This window comes from Hordeum vulgare, chromosome 5H (genome assembly GCF_904849725.1).
Source record: "Hordeum vulgare subsp. vulgare chromosome 5H, MorexV3_pseudomolecules_assembly, whole genome shotgun sequence".
NCBI lineage: Eukaryota > Viridiplantae > Streptophyta > Magnoliopsida > Poales > Poaceae > Hordeum > Hordeum vulgare.
Genome location: NC_058522.1, coordinates 559,721,591 through 559,745,993, shown reverse-complemented (window position 1 = coordinate 559,745,993; position 24,403 = coordinate 559,721,591). Strand labels below are relative to the sequence as shown.

Genomic DNA, 24,403 nt, shown 5'->3' with positions numbered 1-24,403 from the left:
ACTTTTAAATTGCCATGGAATTGATGCATAGGAATCCACCCCATATGAATTTGGGTGCCATCATTCCTTTGATCCAAAGACATTCCTAGGGAGTGGAATTCTACAAAAAATCTGCAACACAAAGAGGACCTAAACAGACGGACGCACTCACCTACACTTACATTTCCTATGGCAAGTTTTGTCGAAGAGTCCAGATATATACGAGGACTCCTCTGAACATGCTGAACGCAACTGAGCCACCCATCACTGATCATTGACATCATCTAGACAACCACGTGACAACCGCTACACAACATGCAACACCGAAAGAAGGGAGACTCCCTAGTACATGCGTGGTAGCCGACCTTTGGACCCTTGACAAGACCAAACGCACCCATTGTCATCATCATTGCAAAAAATACATACCGCTTTCTATATCCGTAACAACCGACCTGTCACACGCGTGAGCCACAAGCCATCGATCCACCGTGAGCATTCAACCCCAAGAGGATACATGACACATAACCTTAGCACGTGCTAGTAACACGCGTACTGATATCCTCATGCGGTTGTGGCGATTTTGTATTGATCTATATATAAATACACTGCCATTGCTCAACAGATACATATCACATCACAAGATATACATGCAACAACCATTTGCTGGACAAATATGTATCACATCAACAATATATACACACACCACCATTGCTCGGCAGATATATAACACGTAAGCAGATATATAAAACTCATCGCCATTAATTGACGAATATATCACATACGTCAAATAGCAAATTTCGACCGATCTATGTATAAATGCATCGCCTTTACTTGGTAGATGCATATCAAATAAGAAAATACATAAAACACATCACCATTACTCATCAAAAATATCACACACGTCAATCGACGGTTTTCGACCGATCTACACATAAATGCATAGTCGTTAGTCGATAGATACATATCACATAAGCAGATATATAAAACACAACACCATTACTCGACAAATATATCGCACATGCCACGTGGCGAATTTCGACCGATCTATGTTTAAATGCATCGCCGTTAATCGAAAGATATAAATCACACTAATCTATGTTTAAAATGCATTGTCGTTAATCGAAAGATACAAATCGCATAAAGAAAATATCCGGTCGATCAACACACAAATGCGTCGTCCTTACTCGACAAAGTACATACCACACAAACAAAACACATAAAACACATTGCCATTACTCGAAGAATATATCCCAGACCTCAAACGGCGAATCGACACGCAAATGCACCGCCATTACCCGACAAACTCACAAACACATCACATAACAAAACCTAAATAACCAGGAGATTTGGATCTCAATTCCCAGGGAAAAGAAGATCTTTTGATCAACGGTGGGGGCTGCATGAGCCTAAGGTGGAGGCAGGACCATGGTGGAGGCCTTGTGAGAGAGGGAAGAGATATTTTGGGGCGCATCCCGTGGTACGCACACGGGGGGACGCATGGCATTTCGCCCACCAGCTCCCTCACGCCCTCCCCAGCTTTATACCCCGCGTCTATAAAGTTTCTGCCCACTGCGGCTCTGCTCACCCCGACGATACCTTCCCCTCCCTTCCCCTCCCTTCCCCCCTCCTTTCCCCGCACCTCCTCCGCCGCGACGGCGACCCCCCAGCCGCACGGCGAAGTACCCCCCTCCGCCCCGACCGCTTCTATCCAGCCCTAGGGTTTCCGCCTCTTCTCCGCACCTAGCCCACGCCGCAGCCCCGCGGATTCCTCCCCCTTTTTTGAGCTCAAAATCGCCGCCTTTCCGCTCGGTTCTTGGGCACGAATCGGCCATTGATTTCCTCTGGTCTATCCAAGGTATTCCCTTGACTTTTCGGGGCGCGAGCCGGGGCCTTCCGAGGCGATTGGCGCTCTGGAGCAGTCTCTTCTCCGCCGTGGGTTCGGGGGTTGCCGCTGAAGGCTTGGCTGATTTTTCTATGAGCGTGGGCCGGGGCTCCGGTCGTCTGGGCGCGCGCGCGGGGTGCTCGCGTTAATGCATCGGCTGACCTGCGGCTGCAAGTTCGCCGACCCCGACACGGTCGTCCCCTCCGCGGCGTCGCATCGCGTGCGGCCGGACACCATGAGCTGCGGCAGCGACGGGTGCAGGGACGGCGGCAGCGGCGGCGGGAGCGGCAGCGAGGGGTTCGGGCGGTCGCGGCCGAGCAAGGTCGCGGCCGACGACTCGGTGGAGCCCGCTCGGTGCTCGGATGCCACGTCGCCGCCGGGGTCCTGGATTGACAGGAAGCTGCTGGTCGACCCCAAGATGCTCTTCGTCGGATCCAAGATTGGGGAGGGCGCCCACGGGAAGGTCTACAAGGGGAAGTAAGTGGATAAACTTTTATGACCATAACCCTTGCACAGTGATTCATATCCTTCAGCTCAAGGTCGGCAGTACTTGCATCAACTGCCCCAGATTTGAATTTATGTTCCTAAGCTTTAGTACTAGCAGCTGTCCAATCCAATGGGTGTTATTGCAAAAAGTTCTATAGTTATGTATCAACGAAGTAGGGGGTAAGAGTTGGTAGGATTTTAATTTGTAAGTATCCAATTGCGTCTGGAGGTACAGTACAAGGTGTACCTACACAACAGTCAGTAAAATTTCGTAACATGCTTGAGAGCCGCTTTAGGGTTCTCATTTAATCGACGGCAGTATTACCTCCCTAGGATTTGATTTATTTTGCGCTTCATTTATCTGTGCCAGCCTGTTGTACATATCTGCTATTCCTGCTATGGTCAAGGATTCTGACTTTTTTTTTTTAGGTTTGAGTCTTGTTCTAATACTTACAAAGAGTTGATTCTCTCAAATTTATTTATGTTTCAATGTACAGCATGTGTGTGTATTAAGGAATAAAACCATTTTCTTCTGCTGCTAATCGTTGATGTTCTCACAAGTTGAGCTGCCAGCCTGACATTCTTGTCCCCCCAAGGAGAAACCTATGCTGTTTAATTACATTCTATATTGTAGTTTTGTTTTGCCCATGTGGATACTCTTGATGGCTTACATCAGTAATTAACTAGTTTGTATGTCTGTTTTCAAATAGGTATGGTGATCAGATTGTAGCCATAAAAGTTCTCAACAGTGGCAGTACTCCGGAAGAAAAAGCAACGCTTGAAGATCGTTTCATCCGTGAAGTAAATATGATGTGTAAAGTGAAACATGATAATCTTGTCAAGGTACATCCTTGCCTGAACGGCAACATTACTGTGCCTAATTCAATCTTACAATAGCTATTCCTAACTAAAACCATCAATTTTCTTGTGATCTGTTTCTCACAAAAATTTCTGACTTCTATAGTTCATCGGGGCCTGCAAGGAGCCGTTGATGGTGATTGTAAGTGAGCTGCTACCGGGGATGTCACTGAAAAATTACTTGAACAGCATCCGGCCCAGCCAACTAGATATCCATACTGCATTAGGCTACGCACTCAACATAGCTCGTGCAATGGAATGTTTACATGCCAATGGAATAATACACAGAGACCTGAAACCTGGTATGTGTGTTTGGACTATTTGATTTTTCCTGTTTCATCTCCATTTTTTTTCCTTTACGTGCATAGTAAGTTGCATTTCTTTTGGTGTAACGAATACCGGGTGGCATATTTAACAAGATTTTTTGGAATTGGAAGATGCCAAAACATGGGTACACAATATACACTTTAAAATTCAAAGCTAAGAAATTGTATCAGGCATATATTTCTGTGTCAAAGGCAAGAGCATGTGCATTGAAAGAGAAGCATCTTGGCCGGTTAATCATTTAAAATTTTCAGTAAGATGTTTCTGCATCTGATTCTTGAATGTTCCTATCTCCATATCCATGGTATCCACTTTATTCTCGTTCATTTTTCTTTCACAATATGTTTCTTTCGCCCTCTCAGTCTTACCCGTCTGTTTTACTTGCTTTAACTTCTAGGTTCTTCCAATAGTTGTTTTATTCCTTTCTGTCAAAGCTGTTCCGTTACACCCTTTATATGCTTTTACAGTGTCCTAAACTCCTAATAAATGTTTTGTGTGTGCAGATAATTTGTTGCTTACTGCAAACCGTAAGAAGCTGAAGCTTACTGATTTTGGACTTGCACGAGAGGAAACTGTGACTGAAATGATGACGGCTGAAACTGGGACATATCGATGGATGGCCCCAGAGGTTGTAAATCACTCTTTTCTGCACTAGCTAGTCAACATTAATAGATTATGAAATCTAGAGTTGATGCTTGAAATTATACTTCTATTTGTGTGCCCACTTAATAATTTCTTGGCTGTAGTTTCTAGAGTTCACTGATTTCGGGACCTTCTACACAAAGAAATCAGATGCTCTAGCACCGATCTCTGTGATTCCAAAACCTGACTCGTTGTCTTATGCTTTTGCAGTTATACAGCACTGTCACACTTCAACGTGGTGAAAAAAAGCACTACACAAATAAAGTGGATGTGTACAGCTTTGGCATCGTCCTCTGGGAATTGCTGACCAATAAAATGCCATTCGAAGGCATGTCGAATCTACAAGCTGCATATGCTGCTGCTTTTAAAGTAAGTATGTGAGACTATCATTTTGTTACGGAATGATACCACTTTCTAGAATGTTGTCTAGCAATTACAAAATCCTGCGAGTCCCAATGAGTTACAACTCTCTGTTTCACTTTGCAAATCTTGTCCATGCTGGCAGGCCATTAGTAATGTCTCTTTACTGGACAAAACTGTTACTACTGCTAAAGTAAAAGTACTGTATGTTTTGAAGTCTTGGCTAAAAAAATCTCTTGGCTACCTGAAGCATGAATGATAGCAAAATTGTGAGACAAAATGGCCACGCATTTGTGTGAAGATGGCTTTGTTCTGTATTTTGTACACTGTTATTTTTAAGAAACATTTGTTAGCACCAACAAATGAACTGGCCTTAGTTTATTTTCAAATAATGTTTGAGCATAAACTTCTATTGGAATCCACTAATCTTACAGATGTTTTCTCTTGTTTACGATGGCAGCAAGTACGCCCAGCATTCCCTGAGGAAACCCCCCAGGAACTGGCGTCCATCGTGCAGTCATGCTGGGTCGAGGACCCCGCGATGCGGCCCAGCTTCAGCCAGATCATCCGCATGCTGGACGCCTTCCTCATGTCGATCCCTCCACCACCCCCTTCGGAGCAAGACGAGGATGCCGCGGCGGAGTCGGAAGACACGACGTCGTCGCTGAGCAGCAAGAGCTCCTCGGTCTCCTCCATCGTTTCCCGCGCGACAAGCAAGCTCTCGGTCGTCCGCCATCTGTTCGCCTCGAAGAAGGGGGGCAGCAATGGGAAGGCATGATCAGCGTCCATCCGCAGATCATGCCCCTGAGACGTTTCTCCTTGGTGCTGTAAAGGTGTTAGCCTAGGTTAATGGTGATACAGTGGTGGGGATGGTGATGATGATACAAGAGGTGGGATCTTGTTTAGCATAGGGTTAGCTTTGCTTGTTTTGTGTTTTGATGTTACAGAAGAAAAAGGCTGAAAATGCAACTTGTGCAAGCTATGTGATGTATAGCTGGCAGCTGCTCTACCATAAACTTTTGTATGCTGCCATTGAGCAATCCAATCCCCTCTTGGTTTCACTGAAATGTTTAGCCCTTTGCCAATCCTGTGATCCAAACAAACTCAGAGATGGTCACTGACCACTGACTCTTGAGCTGACATTTTTATGATTATATTGTTGGGATTTACGGTGTTGACAGTTCTTTTTAGCAATATCTAGGCTGACCAAGTAAAAATCCTAGAAATTGCTAGAAAAACTGTCAACATAAAAAGTTCCAACAATATAATCGTTGAAAACTAGCAATATCTAGGTTGACAAAGTTAATCACAATTTCTTCCCAAGAGAAAAAGGAAGTTACTCAGAAATTCTAAATTTTGCAGTAGTAGTTGATATTTGTCGGATAATAAACGATAAATGCCCATGAATTGTCAATCCCGGTGGACTAAGAAATAAATACTCCTGAATCCTGATGTAATACTTCATGAACATTTGATGTTAAACGGTAATCTAGATAAAACTCGCAAATTTTTCGAAGCATTTTTCAACCTTATAGTACAATACATTTTTTCGAAGCATCAAGTTTTTCAAATTACTAGTGTCTTCTACAAATTCTGTGTGAAATTATTTGAGCATTTGAAAAGTAGGACAGGTGATGCTACCACTCTACCAGCACACAGCGTACTGCAGTCGCGGGCAGCAAACATTCCCCCCCACCCCCAACCCCGCCGTGCGCTCCGCGGCCGCCATGGCGTCTCCTCCGGGTCCGGGGTCTGCTGCCCACCGCCAGGTCCCCTCCTCTTCGAGGGGGCCGCTCTCGCCCTTCCCCAGCGGCGTGGCCCGCGCCGCCGGCCCGTTCCTCCGGCATCAACATCCTCCCGGCGGCGACTCCGATGGCGGCGCCTCCATGGACGAGTTCGACGAAGATGACGAAGACGATGACGAGGAAGAGGAGGAGGAGGGTCAGGATGCCGAGCTGGCGGCCCGCAGCACGCAGCAGCGACGCGCCTCCTCTCCAGGTGAGTCAACCCAACCCAAGGGTTAGCTCCTGTAAAAAAAACACAGTACTATGCAGCTTCTAGTAGTACGAGGTGAGCTGAATTTCTGAGAAATCCGAAGCTAAGATGGGTTCACATGAATATGATGTCCCCCTGAGCACCAAAATGTCTCCATTTAGGGATTTTGTGTGTGTATCTGATTTATCTGAACGAAGGTGATCACTTCACTGACATTGTTACTGGCTCATACAGCAGGAATTAGGCGGCCTGTCACGAATGGGGAGAATGGGGTGAGGCAGATACAAGAGGGGCAGCAATGGCAGCTGTACAGCTGCGGAACCGAGCAGCAAGGCCGCGCTTCATCTCGTGGGGATGAAGAGCCTGGTTCTGTTCCCAGGGAGATGAGGGTGGAGGATGGATATGGGGTCATTGGGAGAAGAGAGGGAGGCCCTGCCTCTAGCTACTGGGACCTTCTTAGAGCTCACCTGTCCGACCCGTTGACGTGAGTAGCATCTTCTGCGAATGAGAAATGACTGTTATTCTCTTGATGATTATTAAGTTTTTGTTTGACAGTATATTTAGTTAGCTTTGTGGGCTTTTGGTATATTCCGACTAAATTCATAGAACAGAAAAATGTCACTGAATTTGCCGTACCCAAATAGGCAAATATCATGCCCGGTAGCGGTGATAATGGACATGATACCGGGGGGGGGGGGGGGGGGGGGAAGGGTTGAAATGTTCCAATCTCTCATCCATTTTATCCTCTTGTGTCTGAATTTGTAGAGGCATTCTCATGGATGACGCGATGATTCTGTCATGTGGGCATTCTTATGGAAGTACTGGGATGCAGCATATCTACAGAATGGTTTGTCCAAGGATTCTTACTGTCTATTCATGAACTTTTACCTCTATAGTTTGTTACAGTGTACTCCCTCCGTTCCTAAATATAAGTCTTTTCAGTGATTTCAATAAGGACTACATACGGATGTATATAGACATATTTTAGAGTGTAGATTCATCCATTTTGCTCCGTATGAATGAATCTCTAAAAGGACTTATATTTAGGAACGGAGGGAATAGTTCGCAGTTAGATATTCTGTATCCTCCTGCTTGTTGTTACATCTCTTCATTTTAGTGTTAGGATTGTATTTAATCTTAGCACCTTTTTGAAATACTAATCATAGTGACTTGATGTGGTTTTGAAGCATGGTGTTTTTCCTATTACACATGTCTCACTGTTCTAGAAATAATAGGAGCACGCTCTACGGTCCTCTCTGTCCACCAACAATTTTTCGGTGAAAATATGTACAGATGGCACTCAATAGAATGAAAGTCTCCAACTCCTCTTTTCCATTTATGGATTGTGTTGTCCAAAGTGAAACTATAGGTGTTTCTTAGCCATCCATTTGCTGTCAGCTTGGGTAACCACATTAGGTAAACTTTAGTTTCAAGGTAAAGCATTACACATGTCTTACCGTTCAACAATTTTTCGTCGAAAAGATATGCAGATGTGCACTCAGTAGAATGAAACTAGAGGTATTTCTTAGTTATATAAATAAAGTTCTCCAACTGCATTTTTTCCATTCATGGATTGTGTTGTCTGAAATTAGAGGCATTTCGTAGTTATCTATTTGTTGTCAGCATGGGTAACCACATTAGGCAAGCTTTGATTTCATTTTCTGTCCTGTTATGCAGAAAGCGTGTGGTAAATGTGGTCAGCCAATCACAGAGGACTCCATTCGACCAAACCTGGGTATTGACTTAAAACTGCCAGGCTATTTCACCATGATTTCTGAGGTTTACTTTCAGCTATCTCACAGAAATCGGTGCATGTCATATACACCGAGTTTCCTAGCTTCTACTCCCTCCGTTCCTAAATATGTCTTTTTAGAGATTTCACTAGGGGACCACATACGGAGCAAAATGAGTGAATCTACACTCTAAAGTATGTCTATATACATCCGTATGTAGTCCCCTAGTGGAACCTTTAAAAAGACTTATATTTAGGAACGGAGGGAGTAGTCCTGTTGTCACCAAGATCTCTAATGGTTCGCTTTTTGCGTCGCCATGTTTTCAGCTCTTGGCCTTGCAGTCCAGGCATTCAGACGTGAGGAAGAGTCGGCGAAAACATTGAAAAGAAAAAGAGACCGCCTGGAACAGGTATGCAATTTTTTCCAGCTTATATTACTGAACATCCGAACTTGAACAGCTGCACATGTTAAACATGTGTTCTTAAATCTGTTATCTCTGTAAATGAGGACAAATGTGGCAACAATGACCCGAATCCAGTCGAACTTTCGAGAGGCAAAGGTGTCCAGTATCCTTTCGCTGTCTTCGACCGAGTGATCATCAAGGTAGGCATCTCTCTTTACTCTGTCGAGCATATACGTTTTTGTCATTCTCCGGTCTTTTGCTATTCACGATGATGACCAGAACAAAATTCCATCAGGGAAACAAGAGGACCCCGGAGCGGTTCGTGGGGCGCGTGGCGGTCGTGACGGCACAGTGCCTGAACGGATGGTAGTAGACACTTTTATCTGTTCACCCAATCATCTTTCGAAACTGAACCTGTTGCTGCCCATGTTGAGCAGGTACGTGGTGAAGACCCTGGACAACGCGGAGAGCGTGAAGCTGCAGTATCGCTCCCTGGCAAAGTTCGTCGACGGCGGGGGCGGCGGCGAGCCTCCAGTGGTCTCCAACAGTTCCCAGAACGCAAGCTGGTTGTGACTTGGAAGGTACAAAAGCAGATCATGCTGATATGTGGAAGCTGCATCATGGTGTTTTAGATAAGATCAGATCTCCAGCCCCCATCTTTTGCTGCTGCCAGGAGGAGACAAACAGTAGAGTGAGGAACATTATCCTTTTTTGTAGCCAATCACAGTGTCAATCTTTATGGTGCCCCTCTTTTCCTTTTTCTTTCTTTCTGTGGCAGCAACTAGGTACCATGTGATGTCAGTCGGCGTCCTTGTGAAACTTTGTAGAACAATACCATTCCAGTACTCTTATCCTATCCAGGTTGCTGTGATTGGACCAGAGGCCTGAATAAGGAAACACAACATCCAAGGGGGAGAAGCACTCATGGTGCCACCAAGGGACAACCACCAACACATGAGTTTGGTTGAAAAAGAAACATTCAAGATAAAGGGTTCTTTTTTAAGTAAGAACAAGACCATATTAATAAAAGCATCATTTATCAAAAAACAAACAACATTGTCGTATGTGTTGTTATTGTATGCTTTGTTTTAGGGCACATGTGGGTGGGTTCTCCCGCGCGACATGCCTCTTTTGATCTTGTCGGCGTGCCTTCTCCCCGACTTCTTCACCGTCGGTCCTCTCCTCGTTTTTTTCCCGGTGATCCTATATGCTTTGCTTGTCACCCATGCTTCGTTCAATTCCTTCTACCGGCCATGACTAACCGCACCATTAATTAGCTCTTGGTGTCACCAAAGGGGCCTAGATAAGGAAATACAACATCCAAGGAGGAAGCAAGCATGGCGCAATCAAAGGGCACAACCAATACATAGGAGTTTTGGTGAAGAAAGCATTCAACATTAATGGTCCCTTTTTAAGAGAACACCGTCTCAATAAAAGCATCATTCACACTTGGGTTTGAAATGGGGAAGCAAACATGGTGCCACCAAAGAGCAAACAACAAGAGAGTAGTTTGGTAAAACAAACATTCAGGATAAAATGGTTCTTTTTTAAGCAAGCAACATTGTCTTAATAAAAGCGCCATTTATTGGAAAACAACAATATTGTCGCATATTTTGTTCAGATATGCTTTGTTTTAGGGCACATGTGTGTGGGTGCTCCCGGGCGGCCCGCGCTCTTTCAATCTTGTCCGTGTGCCTTCTCCCACACTTCTTCACCGACGGTCCTCCCCTCCCTTTTCTCTTGGTGGTCATGTATGCCTTGCTTGTCATCCATGCCTTGCTCGATTCCTCCTACCGTAACTTCATTGACCATGGTTCACTGCACCCCCTAACTCCATGTGCCACAAAAGGGGCCTTGGTAATGAAACATTGACATTGGATGAGGAAAATAAGCATTGTGCAACCAACCAAAGGGCGCAACCAACATGTAGGGGGTTTGGTGAAACCATTATTCGAGATGAATTGTTCTATTTTAAGTAAGAACAATATTGTCTTAGTAAAAGCTCAATTTAGTATAAAAGAACAACATCGTATATGTCGTCTAGACAAGTTTTTTTTTCAGTAAGACATGTTTTGTTTTAGGGCACACCGCCACCTCCCCCTCACGGGCTACCCTTCGCCTTCCACACACACACACACACCGACGATGGTACCGTCGTCCAGGCGCCATCTCACCGTCATCGACCTCCACCATATGGTCTCCGCTTCCTCGCCCCCACCACAATGTAGAGTACAATGTAGAGTCGACGCGAACGTTTCTCCCTAAAATGTGCATGCTAGCCCTAAGAGCAACTCCAACCGGGCTACCCATTTCGTCCGGGTGTGTTTATTTGGGTTGTCGCAGACACAAAACATGACCCAACGCGCTGACCCAAACGGACACGCGTCCATTTTTTGTCCGCATGCGATCCATTTCAGGCCCAAATTTGGGCCGCATTTGTGTCGACACGGACACGGGACGGACGCCGCGTCGCCCGCCCTTCTCTTCCTCTTGGCCCGCCAATCGATGGCACGTACACCAGTCTCCTCTTCCTCCTTCCCCTTCAACTCACCCGTTTGCCCGCCTCCCACCCCCCGTGTTGGGTTCTAGCATAGGCGCATCGCATGCAAATTAAAATTTTCCTACGCGAAGAACAACCAAGAACATGCTACGAAGATGGATAATAGATCGTTACCACTAGACGTGCAGTGTCGTGTAGCGGAAGTAGATGTGGCAGCGCGTTCACGTCGTCCGTCTCCTCCTCGTTCGATTTCCCTCGAATAGCCGGTCGCCGGATCCCACATACAAGTTCGTCGGAGTGGCGCAGGTGCACTGCCTCTAACAGTATCCGCGCGTGCAGGAGGAACATCGTGCGGCAGACTGCTACGTCCGGATCACATGGTCAGCGGCGGCGAGTGGAGATGGCTAGTTGCAACACATGCAAGGCCCTAATGACGGCGTCGAAGTGATCAACCGAATAGGTGTGCCACACCTCCACTATATATAGGCGTCCAACGCGGGCTCAACTCTTGGGCTTCGCACGACCCTAAAGCCCATGTTTTCCTTCCCTTAAGCGCGCGACCCTTTAGGTTCTCGTTCACTTGATCGCGAGTCAGGCCACGTCCGACTTGGCTAGTCGGTAGCGGTCTCTAGCAAGACGTGCCGACTCCAAGTGTCCGATGAAGCTGGTTAGGCGAACCTGTACTTCATACTTCTGTTTCCTTTGCCACACGATATACGTTGTCATGCTCAAGGCGACATGGTCATCCTTGTTGCCACACGGCCTCTTTCTCGTTTCGGTAAATCTGACCAACATTCGAATTATATCATAATCCTCATTGCATGGTCATGCTTATCCAGGTCAGATCACTAATGTCTACTACGCAACCTTCTCCTTGTAGACGTTGTTGGGCCTCCAAGTGCAGAGGGTTGTAGGACAGTAGCAATTTTCCCTCAAGTGGGTGACCTAAGATTTATCAATCCGCGGGAGGCGTAGGATGAAGATGGTCTCTCCCAAGCAACCCTGCAACCAAATAACAAAGAGTCTCTTGTGTCCCCAACACACCTAATACAAGGTAAGCTGTATAGGTGCACTAGTTCGGAGAAGAGATGGTGATACAAGTGCAATATGGATGGTAGATATAGGTTTTTGTAATCTGAAATTACAAAAACAGCAAGGTAACAAATGGTAAAAGTGAGCACGAACGGTATTGCAATGCGTTGAAACAAGGCCTAGGGTTCATACTTTCACTAGTGAAGTTCTCTCAACAATGATAACATAACTGCATCATATAACTAGCCCTCAACATGCAACAAAGAGTCACTCCAAAGTCACTAATAGCGGAGAACAAACGAAGAGATTATTGTCGGGTACGAAAACACCACAAAGTTATTCTTTCTGATCAATCTATTCAAGAGTCTGTAGTAAAATAGCACGAAGCTATTCTTTCTGTTCAATCTTTCATAGAGTTCCTACTAAAATAACACCTTAAGATACTTATCAACCAAGACCCTAATGTCACCTAGATACTCCATTGTCACCTCAAGTATCCATGGGTATGATTATACGATATGCATCACACAATCTCAGAATCATCTATTCAACCAACACATAGAACTTCAAAGAGTGCCGAAAGTTTCTACCGGAGAGTCAAAACGTGTGCCAACCCCTATGCATAGGTTCCCAATGTCACGAACCCGCAAGTTGATCACCCAAACATACATCGAGTACTCACATGAATCCACGTGTGGCAACCCATATGCATATGTTCCCAATGTCACGGACCCGCAAGTTGATCACAGCAGATAGACACGTGCAAGGCATACATCAAGTGTTCTCAAAGACTCAATCCGATAAGATAACTCCAAAGGGGAAATTCAATTCATTACAAGAAGGGAGAAGGGGAAGAACATCATAAGATCCAACTATAGTAGCAAAGCCCATGGTACATCGAGATCAAGACATCTCAAGAACACGAGAGAGAGAGAGAGAGAGAGATCAAACACATAGCTACTGGTACATACCCTCAGCCCCGAGGGAGAACTACTCCCTCCTCGTCATGGAGATCGCCGGGATGATGAAGATGGTCACCGGAGATGGATTCCCTCTCTGGCAGGGTGCCGGGACGGGCTCCAGATTGGTTTTTGGTGGCTACAGAGGCTTGCGGCGACGGAACTCCCGATCTAGGTTTCTTTCTGGAGGTTTCTGGATTTATAGGACCAGATGGTGGTGGAGTTGTGTCAAGTGGGCCCCTGAGGAGCCCACAAGCTTGGTTGGTGCGGCCCTGGGGGGGTGGGGGGGCGCCGACACGGCTTGTGGCTTCCTCAGGACCCCTCTCGAGTATCTTTTTCTTTCGTATTTTTTATATTTTCCATAAAAAATCATCGCGAAAGAATTATTCCGTTTGGACTCCGCCTGAAAAAGGGTCAAAAACACGGAAAGAACAGGAACTGGCACTTGGCACTGAATTAATAGGTTAGTCCCAAAAAGATATAAAAGGCATATAAAACATCCAAAGTTTGACAAGATAACATCATGAAACCATCAAAAATTATAGATACGTTGGAGACGTGTCAAGCATCCCCAAGCTTAACTCCTGCTCGTCCTCGAGTAGGGAAGTGATAAAGAATGAATTTTTGATGCTTTCAGGCTACCTAGCATAGATGTCCTTTGTAACTCCTCTTATGTGACATGAATGTTCAAATCTGTTAGATTCAAAACAATAGTTTGCTATTGATGTGGAGACAATAATACTTCAAGCAAACTAGCAAGGTAATCATGAACTTTCAAAATAACAAGGCCAAAAGAAAGTTATCCCTACAAAATCATATAGTCTGGCTATGCTATATCATCCTTGCACAACGAATTTAAATCATGCACAACCTCGGTATTGGCCAAGTAATTGTTTTACACCTTTACTTTCTCAAACTTTTTCAACTCTCACGCAATACATGAGCGTGAGCCATGGTTATAGCACTATAGGTGGAATGGAGTGGTGGAGGTTGTGAGACAAAAAAGGAGAAGATGGTCACATTGACTAGGCATATCAATGAGCTATGGAGATGCTTATCAATAGATATCAATGTGAATGAGTAGGGATTGCCATGCAAGAGATGCACTAGAGCTAAGAGTATGTGAAAGCTCTTAAAGAAAACTAGTGGGTGTGCATCCAACTTGCTCACGAAGACCTAGGGCAATTTTGAGGAATCCCATCATAGGAATATACAAGCCAAGTTATATAATGAAGATTTCCCCCTAGCTATATGGTGGTGACAAAACGAGAAACTCTCAATCATGAAGATCATGGTTCTTAATATGAAGCACAAGTGTGGAAAGGAGATAGTAGCATTGTCCCTTCTCTCTTTTTCTCTCATTTTTTTATGGGCTCTTTGGCCTCTTTTTTTGTGTGGGCATCTTTGGCCTCTTTTATTTCCTCACATGGGACAATGCTCCATCAATGATGATCATCACACTTACAACTCAAAACTTAGAGCAACGACGACTCTATATGGAATGCCTTCGGTAGTGTACCGTGACAATGATCTAGCATGGCATAGACATCAATGGAAACATCATTCTAGCTATCTTATGATCATGCAATGGCAATGTAGAAGCTGTGGCACATGTCATGATGGTAGTTGCATGTCAATATATCTCGGAATGGCTTTGAAAAATGTCATGGTAGGTAGGTATGGTGGCTGTTTTGAGGGAGGCTATATGGTAGGTTTATGCACCAGCGAAAGTTGCACGGTACTAAAGAAGATAGTGATGGTGGAAGGTGAAAGTGCATCTAAACCATGGACTCAACATTAGTCAAGAAGAACTCATATACTTGTTGCAAAAGTTTTATTAGTAATCAAAACAAAGCATTCAACGCATACTCCTAGGGAAAGGGTTGGTAGGTATAAACCATCGCGCGATCCCGACCGCTACACAAAGGATGACAATCAATAAACTAATCATGCTCAGACTTCATCACATAGCGGTTCACCATACGTGCATGCTACGGGAATCACTAACTTCAACACAAGTATTTCTAGATCCACAACACCTTACTAGTATAACTTAAATATTACCACAACCACATCTCAAAACTAATTGAGAGGAATCAAGCTTCTCTTTCTACTCAATGCACATGAAGATGGAAGTTTTCGTATCCCTTTGGATAACTACCACTTTTGGGACTACTTTCATAGCATAAGCCAACTACCAAGCCACGCACCGCTGTGCTCTAAAAGATATAAGTGAAGCACATAGAGCAAAATCAACTAGCTCTAAAGATATAAGTGAAACACATGTGAGCTGAATTGCCTAACCAAAGGATATAAGTGAAGCTCGACAAAATCACGGTGAGTGCATGTCTCTCTCTCTAGGTGTGCAACAAGGAAGATTGTGACCCAACAAAAATAAAAGACTCCTACGATACAATATGCTCCAAGCAAAACACATAACATGTGGTGAATAAAAATATAGCCCCAAGTAACGTTACCGATGGATTGAAGATGAAAGAGGGGATGCCTTTCCGGGGCATCCCCAAGCTTAGGCTTTTTCGGCATCCTTGAATCAACTTGGGGTGCCTTGGGCATCCCCAAGCTTGAGCTCTTGCTACTCTTTATCTCTTTGTCCATAAGAACTTCACCCAAAACTTGAAAACTTCACAACACGAAACTTAAACAGAAACTCGTGATATCATTAGTATAAGAAAGCAAATCACCACTTCCTTAGGTACTGTAGAAAACTTAAATTCTACTTATGTTGGTGTTGGTTTGCTGTATTTTCACTTTTCCATGGCTAGTACCCTCCGATACTATCCATAGTTTCATCAAAATAAGCAACCAACTCAACAAAAACATAATCTGTTAACATCCCACCAGTCTGTAGCAATCTGTATACTTCGTATACTTCTGGTACTTCAAAAAATCTGAACAATTACGACAGTCTGAAGAAATTGCATACAAATCAGCAGCAAAAAGAATCAACTCAAAAGATCTTACAGAATAAAAATGAAAATTATTTTTGTGAGCAGAAAGTTTTTGTCTTTTTCCAGCATGATCAAACAATCATCACCAAGACTAATCATAACGGTTTTCCTTGGCACAAACACAAAAAGAAACAGAAAAGACACAATCATAACAAAATTATGATGGTGTGGAGAAAACAAAACAGGAAGCAAAAAGCAAAGAAAAATTTATTCATTGGGTTGCCTCCCAACAAGCGCTATCGTTTAACGCCCTTAGCTAGGCATTGATGTCAATGATGCTCACATAAAAGGTAAGGATTGAAACACAAAGAGAGCATCATGGAGCAAATGGCTAGCACATTTAAGTCTAACCCACTTCCTATGCATAGGGATTTTGTGATCAAACAATTTATTGGAGCAAGAATAAACTAGCATAGGAAGGCAAAACAAGCATAGCTTCAAAAATTTCAACACATGGAGAGGAAGCTTGATACTATTGCAATAAGTAGAAGCATATGATCCTCTCTCATAGTAATTTTTAGTGGCATCAAGAATGAATTCAACAATATAACCAGCCCCTAAGGCTTTCTTTTCATGATCTACAAGCGTAGGAATTTTACTACTCTCCACATAAGGAAATCTATTCTCAAGAATAGTAGTGGGAGTATCGTGAAAAACTTGAGCACTACAAATTGTGTCCACAATGAAAAAGCAAGGTTTAGCAAAGGGTTTCTCGAGAGTATGACAAGTTTTATCATCTCTCTTCTTTACAGCATAAGTATCCTCACAATAATCATCATAGATAGGGGGCATGTTTTCATCAAAATGATTTTGATCATTCAAAATGGAAGAACTAAAAAGATCATCTTCATCAAATATAGCATCCCCAAGCTTGTGGCTTTGCATATCATTAGCATCATGGGTATTCAAAGAATTCATGCTAAGAACATTGCAATCATGCTCATCATCCACATATTCTATGCCAAGCATTCTATGTAATTCTTCTTTCAGCACTTGAGCACAATTTTCCTTCCCATCACGCTCACGAAAGACATTGAAAAGATGGAGCATATGAGGCATCCTCAATTCCATTTTTTTGTAATTTTCTAGAGAAAGAACAAGAAACAAAAAGATTCGATTGCAAGATCTAAAGATATACCTTCAAGCGCTAACCTCCCCGGCAACGGCGCCAGAAAAGTGCTTGATGTCTACTACGCAACCTTCTCCTTGTAGACGTTGTTGGGCCTCCAAGTGCAGAGGGTTGTAGGACAGTAGAAATTTTCCCTCAAGTGGGTGACCTAAGGTTTATCAATCCGCGGGAGGCGTAGGATGAAGATGATCTCTCTCAAGCAACCCTACAACCAAATAACAAAGAGTCTCTTGTGTCCCCAACACACCTAATACAATGGTAAGTTGTATAGGTGCACTAGTTCGGCGAAGAGATGGTGATACAAGTGCAATATGGATGGTAGATATAGGTTTTTGTAATCTGAAATTACAAAAACAGCAAGGTAACAAATGGTAAAAGTGAGCATGAACGGTATTGCAATGCGTGGAAACAAGGCCTAGGGTTCATACTTTCACTAGTGAAGTTCTCTCAACAATGATAACATAACTGCATCATATAACTAGCCCTCAACATGCAACAAAGAGTCACTCCAAAGTCACTAATAGCGGAGAACAAACGAAGAGATTATTGTCGGGTACGAAACCACCACAAAGTTATTCTTTCTGATCAATCTATTCAAGAGTCCGTAGTAAAATAGCACGAAGCTATTCTTTCCGTTCAATCTTTCATAGAGTTCGTACTAGAATAACACCTTAAGATACTTATCAACCAAGACCCTAATGTCACCTAGATACTCCATTGTCACCTCAAGTATCCGTGGGTATGATTATACGATATGCATCACACAATCTCGGAATCATCTATTCAACCAACACATAGAACTTCAAAGAGTGCCCAAAGTTTCTACCGGAGAGTCAAAACGTGTGCCAACCCCTATGCATAGCTTCCCAATGTCACGAACCCGCAAGTTGATCACCCAAACATACATCGAGTACTCACATGAATCCACGTGTGCCAACTCATATGCATAGGTTCCCAATGTCACAAACCCGCAAGTTGAACACATCAGATAGACACGTGCAAGACATACATCAAGTGTTCTCAAAAACTCAATCCGATAAGACAACTCCAAAGGGGAAACTCAATTCATTACAAGAAGGGAGAGGGGGAAGAACATCATAAGATCCAACTATAGTAGCAAAGCCCACGGTACATCAAGATCAAGACATCTCAAGAACACGAGAGAGAGAGAGATCAAACACATAGCTACTGGTACATACCCTCAGCCCCGAGGGAGAACTACTCCCTCCTCGTCATGGAGATCGCCGGGATGATGAAGATGGCCACCGGAGATGGATTCCGCTCGGTAGGGTGCCGGGACGGGCTCCAGATTTGTTTTTGGTGGCTATAGAGGCTTGCGGCGGCGGAACTCCCGATCTGGGTTTCTTTCTGGAGGTTTCTGGATTTATAGGACCATATGACGGTGGAGTTGCGTCAAGTGGCCCCCTGAGGATCCCACAAGCTTGGTTGGTGCGGCCGGGGGGGGGGGGGGCGCCGACAGGGCTTGTGGCTTCCTCAGGACCCCTCTCCGGTATCTTTTTCTTCCGGTATTTTTGATATTTTCCATAAAAAATCATTGCGAAAGAATTATTCCGTTTGGACTCCGTTTGAAAAAGGGTCAAAAACACGGAAAAAACAGGAACTGGCACTTGGCACTGAATTAATAGGTTAGTCTCAAAAAAGATATAAAAGGCATATAAAACATCCAAAGTTTGACAAGATAACAACATGAAATCATCAAAAATTATAGATACGTTGGAGACGTATCAATCACGCGAGGGCCCCAGAGTATATCTCTCCTGATCGGAGGGTCAAATCCCATCTTGCTCGTCCACGTCTCGCAGCATGGGGTCTGGACAAGGCCAAAACCTACCTTTATAACTACCCTGTCACGGAGTAGTGTTTGGTCGGCCCAAAGCAAGTGTGTCACCATCCCGAGTACACGCGCCAGCTCAGGTCTTAGCACATAGAACTATGTTGTACTAGAGACTCATAGATGACCTATCGTTGCGTCTCATAGTTGGGTCTGTCCAACTCACACCTTATCTCGACTTGGGTCCGACTACATCGAATTCGACCAGATCTTTCTGAGTCCATATTATCCGGCTAGCATCCAATGCTACATGGTCAGTGAGAGCGGACCATCCATCGTATCATATGCTAGTCTAATTGGTTGCGCGTTCACACAACTCTTTCGACTAGGGACCATTTAGGACAGTCATCATACAATGTATAGTCTCACAAATAAGTCACGTACTTGTTAATACACATCATTGATAATGTTCAAGGACTATCTTTATTCATGAACACATAGAAAATATCATCATACATGATTGCCTCTAGGGCATATCTCCAACACCCCACCGCCCACTTCCGTCGTCGCCGCCATCCATCCATTCGTAGACTCACCCTCCCGGTAGCCTTGTCTCCCGCCGCCGTCGCCAGCTCTGCTACTTTGTCTCAGTGGGGCGTGAGGCTCCTCACCGTTCGGATTCTTCCATGACGCCCGCAAGGTACAAATGGACTCCGACGATGACTTTTTTCCTACAACGTTCCTTGTGATCCAGATGATTCTTCATCCGGTGACGAGGAGATCGTGGTAGCTGCGTTGGTCGCATGACCACCTAAGTATGGAGCGGCCACTGTCTAGGGGATCCATACTGGGTACACGCCGGCACTGAATCACAATCAGGAGAGTGACCGTTTCCTACGCCGGACTACTTCGAGACCCCAAACCCGCTCTTCAAACATCACATGTTTCGACGTCGTTTTCGTATATCTAGGCATGTGTTCAACCGTATTCAGGAGGGATGGTAAAGTATAATAAATATTTCGAGTGCAAGACGGATGCCCTTGGAAAGATTGGCTTCTCCTCTTATCAGAAATGCATTGCCGCCACTCGGATGCTTGCATACGGAGTTCCTGGTGATCCCATTGATGAGTATGTCCGGATGAGTGAGTCTACATACCTTGAGTCATGTATCTATCCACAATGGTCTACTCTCGTGAAGACAAACTCCAACACTGTAGGAGAAAAGATAAAGAGATTTGCCCAAGAGCAAGAGAGTGTTAGGAAAGATGTAGAGCGTGTTTTTGGCATTCTTCAATCTTGATGGGGCATCGTGCGGTTCCTGCTATAACTTGAAGCACCAAAAAGTTGTGAGAGGTAATGACATCTTGTGTGATCATGCACAGCATGATCGTAGAGGATGGGCGTCCAAAACGTTTCTGTGATCAAGGATTTCAGTTTCAGGGTGACATTGTTGTGCTTGAGCATGAAGAAGCGACAACGCTTGCAAAGTTCGTCGATTTTATCGTAAGATTCGTTATTGGAAAACCCACATGCAGTTGCAAAATGATTTGGTTAAGCATATGTGGATGCACGTCGACAATCAATAGATGTATCAAGAACCTTTTCTTTCAAATATATTTGAGACAATTTAATGTTAAACATGAGATATTTATGTAGTTCTTGAACATTTATGTGATTCTTGATAAAGCGATCGATAAATAGCCGTAAACCTGCCACGCAGACAAAAAAAAATGAATCGACACGTTGATCCTATGGTCGATCCAAACAAAAAATGAAGCACACATGTCGATCCAAACAAAAAACACCGATGAAACACGTGGATTGTAGTTGCTGTAACCCTAACAAAATAGCAAGATTGGTGAAAGTTTAATTTTCACCAACAACATAACCTGTGTAACGGGTTGGCACAAATCAGACTCAGGCGTTGTCATAAATAAAGCTGAGTCACCCACCTCTGCAGTCCTTTGCGAGAAATCGGAAATGACACACCGTCTGCAGACACGACAGGACGGGACGGATCCTTACCCGCCACGTGCCGCCGGATCCACCGTCCGATCCGGCCTGCTCGAGAAGGATCCGTCTCCGAATCAACGGCGGCGGCGGCCCCGCGCCGTATAAATCCCCGCGCTACCCCCGAATCCAACCCTTTTTTTCCTCTCCTCCAGTCGCCTCCGAGCCAGACACGCGAGAGGGTAGACCGCGGCGGCGAGGCCTCCTGCTGCGCCTAGGGTTTTCATCCCCCCCGCCGCCGCCGCCGCCGCCGCCAGCCAGCCGGATGGCCATGGAGAGGGAGCTGATGGAGACCTTCGAGGCCGCCAAGAAGGCGGCCGACGCGGCCGCCGAGGAGGCTGACGGCTCGCCCCCGGAGGCCCAGCGCTGCCTCGACGCCCTGCGCCGCCTCCGCGAGTTCCGCGTCAACACCGACGTCCTCGTCGCCACGCAGGTGAGCCTCCCCCCCTCTCGATTGCTAAGAAATCAGACTATCCGTGCCCTATCGTTGCGTTGGGTCCCGGCGGATGCGGCGACCCTAGAGGAGGAATTGCGGGTGCAATGCGCCTCGCTGCGTTCAATTTGGGCCCCCCTTTTTTTTTCTTCCTGGCTGCTTCGCCAGAAATTACCGTGTGCTCATGCGAGGCATGACGTTCTTCCCCCTTTTTAGAGGGTGACTGAGAGGTGCGGAAAGCGAATTGGGAATTAGATCTTGTGGGAGGGGGGCAGGTTACACCTTTTCCCCTCTTTTTTTTTTTACCTCGGATTGGTAGGTTTGTGGGTAATAGGGCGGTCGTTCAGTGCCTGGATGCCTCACAGAGACGGTGGGTAGGCGGCTGGGATTCGTTGAATGCTGCGGGTTACCACAGATTCGCTGTTTCCATTCAGGAAAAGGCTGGGCGCATGGGTTGTTTGCGTTTCGTCGCTTTTGTGCTGGAAAAATTAATCCGTGTCGGTGATGGTTTGGTTTTTGCTGTGGGTCAGATTGATGCTAGTTTCATCTTAATTGGGATTCTGCATAAAGTGGTCTCCCAACCATCGTCTTATTTTGGTTCGCTAGCCAACATTTGGCAACTCCATAAAATTGTTGAAGATTGGCAATTTTTTGACGTAGGCAAAGTAAGTTGGTAGCCAATTTTTTGGCTTGCCAAGGCAAGCCATTTTGTGGCGCCAAACAAAGCAGCCCCATAGTCTTAGTTTTACTTTTAACACCTTTGTGATTCAAAACTAAGTAAGGTCCTTTATAATGGAGATTCTTTTGAATGTACTGAGATACAAGTTTTTTCCTTCCATCACACCTACATAAGTGCCATGGAGCACTGAGCCTATACAACTACTGAGATACAGGTTTACAGAGTAGTTTTTAGGAGTCTAGGCCTCCTAAAGGACCTGCTGTGACATTTTGGTTCATGTGTGAGGTACGAAGGACCTACTGAGAGACTGGATAATTCCAATTTAGGGTACTTTAGATTTTCTAACCTATCCATTCCCTCCGTCCGAAAATAAGTGACTTCAAAATGGCTCAACTTTGTACTAACTTTAGTACAAAGCTAAGTGTTTTTTGAGTCACTTATTTTGGGACGGAGGGAGTACTATCTTGTATTTGTGCAAAAGCATATCTAGTTTCGTAAGGTACAGAGGTATTCTGAGCATGAACCAGAATTGGCAAGCACTCAATATTTATGATCAGTGATACTCCTTTTGAGTGCTTGCATTTATTAGTTGTGTTTGGTTGGGAGTCTGAAATATCTTGTGTGAATTGCGTTGCTATGTAAAATGTTGTTTTTACTAAAGCTTAGTTCATCAATTTAATATTTTGTTCCTAAACATCCGCTTTCCCTCTCAACCGGATATTATTTATTTCATTCAGCTACTTTCCCCAAGCAGTTGTTTTCATAGGGCTTAGGAACTTGCAACTTACAGATTGGGTTCTGTTTTGTCAGGTTGGCAAACGTCTTCGGTACCTGACGAAGCACCCTAACTCAGACATACAGGCTATGGCTGCAGACCTTTTTGGGTACTGGAAGAAGGTTGTTATTGAAGAGACAGGAAAGAAAAATGGCACACCAGCAAATGGAAAATCAGACAACTCTGCAGCTAAGGCTGATAAACCTCAGCCCATGAAGGTTGAAAAGAATTCTGTGTCGGCAAAGGTCAAGATTGAAAAGAATTCTACGTCAGCAACTGTGAAGACTGAGAAGAGTTCTATGTCGACAAGTGTGAAGATTGAGAAAAAAGACGGTAGTATCAAGGTTGAGAAGACTGAGAATAATGATTCCAAAGTCCAAGTTAAGGTAGAGAAGGTTTCAAAGGAAGTTAGCAGAACACCTGATACAAAGAAGCAGTCTTCTGTTCCAAATGGTCCCCCAAAGCTGACATCCCTTGTCAGATGCAATGATGCTGCTCGAGATAAATACAGGGAACTTCTTGTTGAAGCCTTCGTCAAGGTTTCCAAGGAAACTAGCGAGGATGACAGAGAGGAAATAAGAGATCTCCTGAACCAGGTAAATGCATGCGACCCATATAGAGTTGCTGTGACAGTGGAGTCGGCCTTGTTTGAGAGGATCGGGCGTTCCACCGGGACCCACAAGGTGAAATACAGGTCGATACTGTTCAACCTGAAGGCGGACAACAACCCCGACTTCCGGCGGAGGGTCCTGCTGGGCGAGGTGAGGCCCGGGAGCCTGGTGGACATGCCTGCGGACGAGATGGCGAGCGATGCCCGTAAGCTGGAGAACCAGCAGATCAAGGAGAAGGCCCTGTTTGACTGCGAGCGTGCCTCGGCCCCCAAGGCGTCGACGGACCAGTTCAAGTGCGGGCGGTGCGGGCAGCGCAAGACGACCTACTACCAGCTGCAGACCCGGAGTGCCGACGAGCCGATGACGACGTTTGTGACGTGCGTCAACTGCAACAACCACTGGAAGTTCTGCTGAATGATGCCGATTCGCTGCAACTGCTAGCGTGTTTTTCCTGTTAGCGATGCCGTTTCAGTCTTGACAGGTAGGTTGGCTCGGTTTTTCGTATGCTTAGGAGCAGACTGTTTTCTTGTGTTGTTTTTTCTGTGTTTGGGAACCCTGATTTGTTCAGATTGTGTACTAGGTGACCGCATAAATGTTGTTGGATGAAATGATGTTACCTGATGTAAGTTTTATGAAGAGATTGTTCACTCACATAGTGGTACTGTGATACTAGTAATGAAGAAGAAACAGAGGGTGCTGCGAGACATGGAGGGTATCGGAGTTGCGTTGTTAGATTATATACAGGACTGTTGTGCTGTGACGCTGGTGAGTGAAGCTTGTTTACTGGTTGTGACATGGGATTCAAAGCAATTCCATTGACATGTTTGGATATACAGGCCTGTTGTGCTGTGA

General features: G+C 44.9%; 3 protein-coding genes across 7 annotated transcripts; all 3 read left to right on the top strand.

The window, feature by feature from the left end:
* The first annotated feature begins 1,557 nt into the window (after positions 1–1,557).
* Positions 1,558–5,598, top strand: LOC123452960 (serine/threonine/tyrosine-protein kinase HT1). Its single transcript, XM_045129711.1, has 6 exons — positions 1,558–2,338; positions 3,058–3,190; positions 3,312–3,507; positions 4,033–4,157; positions 4,382–4,540; positions 4,992–5,598. The coding sequence occupies exons 1-6, from the start codon at positions 2,010–2,012 to the stop codon at positions 5,307–5,309; spliced, it is 1,260 nt and encodes a 419-aa protein (XP_044985646.1). The 5' UTR covers positions 1,558–2,009; the 3' UTR covers positions 5,310–5,598.
* Positions 5,599–6,105: 507 nt separating this feature from the next.
* Positions 6,106–9,541, top strand: LOC123452959 (U-box domain-containing protein 62-like). 5 transcript variants are annotated; one of them, XM_045129707.1, is made up of 8 exons: positions 6,151–6,529; positions 6,764–7,010; positions 7,292–7,373; positions 8,204–8,261; positions 8,586–8,668; positions 8,767–8,862; positions 8,958–9,028; positions 9,100–9,541. In XM_045129707.1, exons 1-8 carry the CDS (start codon positions 6,166–6,168, stop codon positions 9,233–9,235), a joined length of 1,137 nt encoding a protein of 378 aa, XP_044985642.1. In that variant the 5' UTR covers positions 6,151–6,165; the 3' UTR covers positions 9,236–9,541. The 5 variants fall into 5 exon arrangements, with proteins under 5 accessions (XP_044985644.1, XP_044985642.1, XP_044985641.1 ...); XM_045129706.1 differs by having other exon boundaries at positions 6,761–7,010; XM_045129710.1 differs by lacking the exon at positions 9,100–9,541 and having other exon boundaries at positions 6,761–7,010; positions 8,768–8,862; positions 8,958–9,034.
* Positions 9,542–21,201: 11,660 nt separating this feature from the next.
* On the top strand, positions 21,202–24,202 carry LOC123452958 (transcription elongation factor TFIIS). Its single transcript, XM_045129705.1, has 2 exons — positions 21,202–21,486; positions 22,976–24,202. The coding sequence occupies exons 1-2, from the start codon at positions 21,319–21,321 to the stop codon at positions 23,963–23,965; spliced, it is 1,158 nt and encodes a 385-aa protein (XP_044985640.1). The 5' UTR covers positions 21,202–21,318; the 3' UTR covers positions 23,966–24,202.
* The last annotated feature ends 201 nt before the right edge of the window (positions 24,203–24,403 follow it).